Source organism: Charadrius vociferus, unplaced genomic scaffold (assembly GCF_000708025.1).
Source record: "Charadrius vociferus isolate BGI_N301 unplaced genomic scaffold, ASM70802v2 scaffold553, whole genome shotgun sequence".
Lineage (NCBI taxonomy): Eukaryota > Metazoa > Chordata > Aves > Charadriiformes > Charadriidae > Charadrius > Charadrius vociferus.
In genome coordinates, this window is record NW_009647688.1 from 1277150 (window position 1) to 1284507 (window position 7358).

General features: G+C 44.7%; 1 protein-coding gene across 1 annotated transcript in view; it reads left to right on the plus strand.

Annotated features, from left to right (window-relative positions):
* The first annotated feature begins 5053 nt into the window (after positions 1 to 5053).
* The window catches only part of WTIP (Wilms tumor 1 interacting protein), an 81116-nt gene continuing 78811 nt past the window's right edge, over positions 5054 to 7358 (plus strand). The window contains exons 1-2 of the mRNA XM_009881404.1: positions 5054 to 5267; positions 6306 to 6506. Of these exons, the coding sequence (XP_009879706.1) occupies positions 5054 to 5267; positions 6306 to 6506 (415 nt within the window). The remainder of the gene's footprint in view (positions 5268 to 6305; positions 6507 to 7358) is intronic.

Genomic DNA, 7358 nt, shown 5'->3' on the forward strand with positions numbered 1-7358 from the left:
AGCCAAGCCGGCGCAGTGTCTCAGATGGGGGGTACCACTGCAGGACACTGCTCATGTTGAGTTTTAGAGAAGCATGAAGTAGTTTTCACAACGCAGCATCATTTGGTTTGCAGCATGAAAGGCAGTCTAGACTTTAAATACATAAGCAATTACATCTTGATGTCATTGGGAGATGTACTTGTGCTGCTTTAGTCTGGGTAGTAAGTAGTTTGATGGCAAAAAATGCTCCTTGATCCTTCCTGTAAAATACTTTCAAGTGAATGATTTTTAATATATTTTCTTTACACAAGCTGCTTCCATAGAACGTATGACAGGTTGGTCGTATGGTGTCAGCTGGTCTATTTGGTTCTTTTTAAATTTGGCAATACTGAACGAAGCGCTACAAGCACAAACTGCTTCTGTGCTAAATGAAAAACAGCTTTTCCGAACTGATGGAGTATGAACGTCCTTAATTGGCCTCTAGTCACCAGCATTGTGTCGATGTAGAATTTTCCAACTTAAACTTTCTCTTGCCCTTGAGAGCAAATTATAAATTGAAGCATTTATTAAGCTTTCAAGTAATTAAAAAAAAAAAGAAGGCAAGCCACTTTTCAACCGACAATTTGTTCAAGTCCTAATAGCAGGAATACTGGCATGGCAGGAAGTGTAGTTGGAAGCTACAAGATTTAAATGTTAAAATGGAGGAGAAATTCTTCCCAGTGCCTTAGCTTGGCAGCCCTGATGCAGGCTCTGTCTTCACTAGCAATTTATGAGCCAGGCTCATTAATCAATCTACAAATTGCTATTTGCAGTGATACAAATTGGCTCCTCTGTCACACAGCGTTCTCTAGTTGTTTGTTTATACTGATGCGAATTTCTGTAATGCAGATAAGCTTTTCTGGCTGCTTTTCATAGTAGCAATTCATTCTTGATGCTTGTATTTTGTATTTACTTCTTGAATTTGAGTGCCATGTATGAAAAGAACGAGAAAAATCATGGAATATTTTAGCATAGTTGAATGCAGCTGAGAGCGCAGTATGTGTCTTTGTATGCTGTTTGTTCAATATCCCTTTCTGCAGCAGAGCATGGGAAGGAATATTGGCCACCATCAACACACAGCTGTTAACTAGAGACTCATTAGGCTGCTTTGACTTACGGTGAAGAAATTTGTAACGACTTTCCCACAATCTTATTGTTAAAAAAACCCCGAAAGCAGAAGTGCATCCTATCTGTCAAAGCATCCACAGACTCACCCTTAACCATTGGGGAGCAGGAACTTTTTGGGGCCGTGATGGCAGACAGCCTTCCACCAGCCGTGTCCCGAAGAGCAGCTTTAACCTGTAGGTAACCAGCTCATGTTTGTAGTAGTTGTATGTGACATCTTAATTTTACTTTATGAAACCGTTTCCTTGTTGCACCACAGAGAGCGCTGCGTGCTCTCCTGGCCCACTGACTCTGACAGCCAGCGAGCAGGTTGATGTGCCAGTTCAAGTTCTGACATTTACAACAAAGCCCTCTTGCTAACTGTTTATTAGATCAAGATGAAAAAGGCTTGTGTTCAGTTGATAGATACCATTGATAGCCGCTTCAAGCCTTATCTCTACTGCTCCAAAATTTTAACTTTGGATTAGAAATCTGAATAATCACTGAATTAAGGAAAAGAAATTTGTTTTTTCCCCATGTTGTGCTTCTGTGCCTGTAGGTAGAGATATTTTCTTGCTTCTCTTTCCAGCTGTAAGGACAAGAAGCCATCAATTTTGTGCATCCAAACTGAATGGGCAAGAAAGCAGAAACTAGGCTCAAAGTAATATAATAAATATTACACGTCAGGCATTGTTTTTTTACTTGCCTGAGATTATTTCTGGGCTAGTGTCTAAGCAGAATGATTACAGAGAGCATACACCTACAGCCAAAGGAATAGGAGGGGGAGGTGATTTAATGCTTTTGGAGGCCTTGGTTCTTCTTTAAGGGAGGAATGGGATGAAGTAAGTAAATGTCCTCCTAGGCAGAGCTTGGTATCTGTTTATATAAAGAGAAGAAAATAGATACGTGTCATTATCTTTGTCTTTCTCATCAGCGAATGTCTTCACTCACATTAGAACAAGTGAGAAATCTTCAGTAGGATTTCCTAAAGAAATGATACTTACGGAATTGCTCTCCCAGTCCTCTCTCCAGCAACGTTTGAAGCTACCAGCGAACATTAAGGAATTACATCCATGATCTCAAAGCTACTGCAATTCTACAAGTAAGTGGCTGTAGACAAGGAGAGACAGACCCACACAAGTGCTTCTGCGGCAGCACTCAGCATTTTTAGGTGTGGTACTCGCACACCTCCCTGCTGGTGGGTCTGCAGGAAAGGCCACAGGGGAGTTTGCTGCATTTTGCACATCTAACCCGTGATAACTGGAGGCGGCGCGAGCGCACTGGGGAAAAGAGGGTGGCAGAGATACCTAACTAGAAGCTCAGGAAGCTGCTCGGAGCTGTGGACAGAGAGAAGGCGGTACGTAGGTGGCCCTGGGACAGAATTAAAGATGTTGTAGAGGACTGCCAGAGACAGAAGAGCACTGCCAAGTCTGTTGAGGGCTGTAGGTGGATACGGTGGGAGGAACCTCGAGGTACCCTATATAGTGGCTGAGGACTGGGGCGAGTCCTGCAGCAGTGGAAGAGCTCTGTGGGACAGCGGGTGACAGGACTGCAGCAGTGTCGGGGCTTTGGAGAGGAGGTTACACGCTGGAGAACGCAAAGGATGTGGAATACAGACCTGTAGGAGACCAGCCTTCATTAGTTCATTGCTTATTGAACAGCTCTGTGCTTCTTGCAAACGTGTTCGTTATTTTCGGTTAATGAGTGTTATCTCTATAATGCCATTTTATATGGAAAATACCAGGAAATGTAAATGTAATTGGTGTTTTCAACAAACCAATGTCCACTTTCTTCTGAAATGATCCTTCTCATCATAGCTGAAATGCGCTGTATCGTCAGGGCAGGAGGTCACCGCTTGTCTCCTGCCTCGTTTCTTGCATGGGTATAACGAGGAGCGTACAGTCAGTCTGACACCTTCCACCAGCAGAGACCGGGGGGGTGTGTACAGCACTCGGGCCCTCATGCAGTGTCTCTGTCTTTTATTAAAGGCACTAATGCTATCTGATTTCTTTGCTGGCTGATGGTTGGCAGTATTGTAATCAGGACTTCCTTTTTCTCACATCGAGATAAATTTTAGCTCTGTAGAGTCCCAAGTTTGTTTTTATATTTCCAAACCTCTGACATGAGAAGCTATATAACCTAAGACCTCCTTAAAAGTACTAAGTGGGCGCACTGTTAACCGAGCTGGCCAGCTAAGTTACATATTTATGCAAATGGAGTGGGTGCTATTAAGCTAACTGTGTTTGAATACACGGCGATTATGTCCTGTGACTGCACAGCAGTATGACTAAGGCCATGGACAGCCTCCGAAGTATGAGCCAATAAACTGCTTTGGCCAGAAATGTTATTATCTGAAATATGCAAGAGAAGTGGAAGATGAAACTGTAAAAGAAATAAGATACAAAAATGGTGTATTAATCATAAGTGCTTGGACATATGTCGCCTGTCGAACCTCACGCGTTCACAACGTGCCTGTTGTGACCGGAATTTTACAGTGTCTGCCCCAAGTTGTATTTGTGCAGCACAGCGAATAGCTGCATTTGCAATGAATAAGAAGAATGTAAAAAATGTTAAATAGTGTTTTATTGCAGATTTAGAATGAGAAATGACCCGTAAGCCTGCAGAGTAGTGTTAGTCAAAAATATTTTAAATAGTTGTGCCTTGCAAAGGTAGCCATTCAAATCCAGTGTGTTCGGTCTACCAGAAGATGGTGCCCTAAAACACGTTCAATAATTCCAGTTTTTAAAAGCTGTGATTAATTGCAAATGAGTGTTTTAAAAAACGTGTCAGAGCAAGGTGATCTGCAAAAAAACCACCCAAGTCCAAATACATATTAATACCCAAACTTCATATTCCATAAGTCTTGCTTGAAGTTATCACAACATAAATTTACAAAACTCAAACAAGCAAAACAAAGCAACATAAACCACAATACAGCTACCACTCCAAAGAAAATAAAAACTTCAGTCCCCCCTCCCGAAATAAAAACATTTCTCAGCGTAATTTTTGTATGAATTTCACAAGTTTTTTGGTGTGTTGTTTTTTAATTGGGCTTAAAACAGACCAGAGAAGAGTAATAATCATTACATTCCTCACCAAGAAACCAATCAATTTTAACACTGGAAATGAGAACAGTAAATCCCTGAGTACCAATAAGTCTTATTTACCTTGTGGACTTCAAGGTATAATTTCATTGTTTTCTTAACGTTGGACACAAAGAGGGAAATTGCAAAAAATCAGGTAGCATCCAACTCAATAAGCAAATCTGTGGAGCAGCTTCAAATTGTTAAATTGATGAAGTGAGACAAAGAAGTCCCTCCTGCATTGCGCCAGTAAACCCGCATCTGACACAACATACGCCGCAGCACAGGTCAGTGGGGTTTTGGCACTTTACCGGGGCTAAAGTTTCACCGGTAAACTCTTACATTTACAGATTCTCTGATTTGTTGGTAATAAACCGTTTGCAACCGTGGGAGAGAGAATCCCCAGCAGACCATCGGGTCTCCCTGCCTGCTGGCTCGGGCAGCGTTTCCTTGAAGGCGCAGGCAATTAGAAGAAACAGGAGCGCACCGCCTGTGAGGCCCGGCCAGCTGATATTCGCAGATCAATAACTCCACCTGGCTTTTTCGCTCCCTTTAAGTCTTAGACAAAGGACTTTATTTAACAGAAGCAGCTGGCTTTCCTTAATATCTGTACTGATATAACTTAAAATCAGGCATAAGGATTAGCACACCAAATTAAGAAATTAAGTTCAGCTTTTATAATACCCTATGACAGCTCTTAGTTGTGCAAGTGGGAGTCTTTTTGCAATGTATAAATTTTACTGCTGGTTGTTAAAATTAAGCAAACGCATTTAAAATAAACTGGGGAGAACAACGTTTGGATCGTCAAGCAGTAATTGCCCAGTACTTTGGGTGTTCTTCTATACAGCATGGAGGAGAATGAGGGGGGTGCTTATCACCGCAACAGCAGCTTTAACTCCGCGCTTTTTGTTTGCACAGCCCGGCACATATGGTCCTCCGCGAGAAATGCAGCAGCGCTCGAGTGTGCGACGTACCACTGCAAACACATTTATTTCACCCATGTGGGCCGCATATGTCGCTACAGTGTGGATAAACGTTATGTTCATTATGTGTACGACAGAAGTACGATTTACTGTTGAAGAGCGGGTCAGCAGAATCGCCCCTGCAGCAGGGATGAGATGGCAACGCTGCGCAGGGACACCACGGGCCGGGGCTGCAGCAGCCCGCGCTGGGCCTGGCTTTCGGGATTTACTTACTGAGCAAAAGCTTTCAAGAGTAAAAGTAAGTGTTTTTTATCATTTGATCCACACTGCTTACTAAAAAGGGCTGTTTCCCTTAGATTCCCCAGATTCTCTCGGTCCCCAGTATGTTCCTCCTGTGAGTTCATACTCAACAAAGCACATGCTTTAACAACTTAGGTACCAAGAGGTTTACCGTAGAAACTTGCTACCTGCTGGCAGCCGCAGCCATACAGAACTGTGCTGCCTCAGAAGGTGGAACAAGGGCAGATTTGTGGCTCAGAAGGACGGAGCTACAGGACAACGAGCTCCTGCTGTAGTAGCTTACGCCTCTGACTTCGCACAGCATTGGCTCTGCAGTTCCTACGGTGAAGACAGCTGCTCAAAATGCTTCCTTGCATGAGCACACAGGCAGAGCCTCCCAAAATGTCCTACCGACTCTCTTAGACTGATAGTAAAGTTACCTGGTGTTGTAAAGTTAAAAAAAAAAAACACGACAAAAAACCCCAAAACAAAACACCATCCAAACTCCCCCTTAAAACAGAGTAAATTAATTTTTCTTTACATGTGCTCTGATGGACCAAGTTCGCAGGTGGCCCATGAACCTCTCCTAGTTTCTCAGGAAGACAACCTAATAAAAAATGGCAGTAAGTGGTGCAAAGGCAGTAATGGCACAGAATGTCCCAGTACGGGCCCCAGGGAGGACGGAAGACAGAGCTCTGCACCAGCACACTTGAAGGCAGCAGCCCGTGAGACACCTACTGCCCCAGAGGAACTTTGAGCAGGAGTCCCAGGTGGGGTAGATGAGGGATGAAGCTAATGGTGACTTCCAGGGGTTCTGGGGAAGGGACTTCTCCTTGTTCTTAGCGGGCAGGTGCCCACGCTCCGTGGCTAACAGCACAGTTTGTCTCTTTGCTGACAGATTTCCCAGAAAGTCCAAGGCTTGACCAGGACAAGGACTTGAAGTGCGGCTTTGGTCCCACTGGGTGCCGGAGCACGTTTGCTGGAAGTTTCTCTGGTGTTGCCGAGGGCCGACACCGCGTTAGCTGGAGCAGCGATGGCGTGCACCAGGACACACAACTGCCAGAGGCGCTTTCCACCATCCCACGCCCGCAGATGGGAGGTGAAATGTAACTCCTTCCACAAGTAGCAAGCTGCAGAAGCACATGGTGACACCTCGTTTAGGAGACGGGCAAACGAGCAGAGAGATGTGAAGACGTATTAGAAAAGTGCAGTTGGCTTCCAAGATTTTGTTGTACTTGCACGCGTATGTTCACACTGACAGTGGACGACCTCTCCCGTGCCCGATTTATTTCTCAGGTCCGGCTCTGCACAGTTATGTGATTTGCTGGGTGGCTTTTTTTTCCACCCGCACAAACAAACAGGTTGCCAATCGCTTGCCCGCCACAGCTGGGGACATTTCTGAGTACACAGTTGCTTTTAATGTTTAATTAGGTATGATAACAGGATAAAATGTTCTTGGCATGGCAGAGCGCCTTCAGCCCCAACCTGCGTCGCGTTCCCCTCCTCGCAGGGCGCTCAGCACCCGCAGCGCGGGGACGCTGCCACGCAGGTACCTCTCGTTAGGCCGTCCTCAGCCTTTCTGCCATCCACACAGCAACGGTCGGTGGTCTGCACCTGAGGTGCAAAAAGAAATTAAACTCTAGGTTACAGTTTGGTACGGGAGGCCTCAGGTCAGTAGCCATTTCTGAGGTGTTTTCCGATCCGATGGCTTCTTCCGTGTGTACAGGGATGTAAACGGCGAGTGCGGTTACACAGACAGTAGTGTGTGTTTTTAAACTCTTGTCAATTCAGATTGCTTTAGGCCACAATATGTTTATCATATGCCTTAGTACTGCCTATTTATTTTTTTTTTAAAGACTAAATAAATAGCCCCAAATAACCATCAGCTGCCGTGCAAAGCCCACGTCCTCTCCACACACCCCCGGCACCGGGACCCCGCACAGGTGGGACA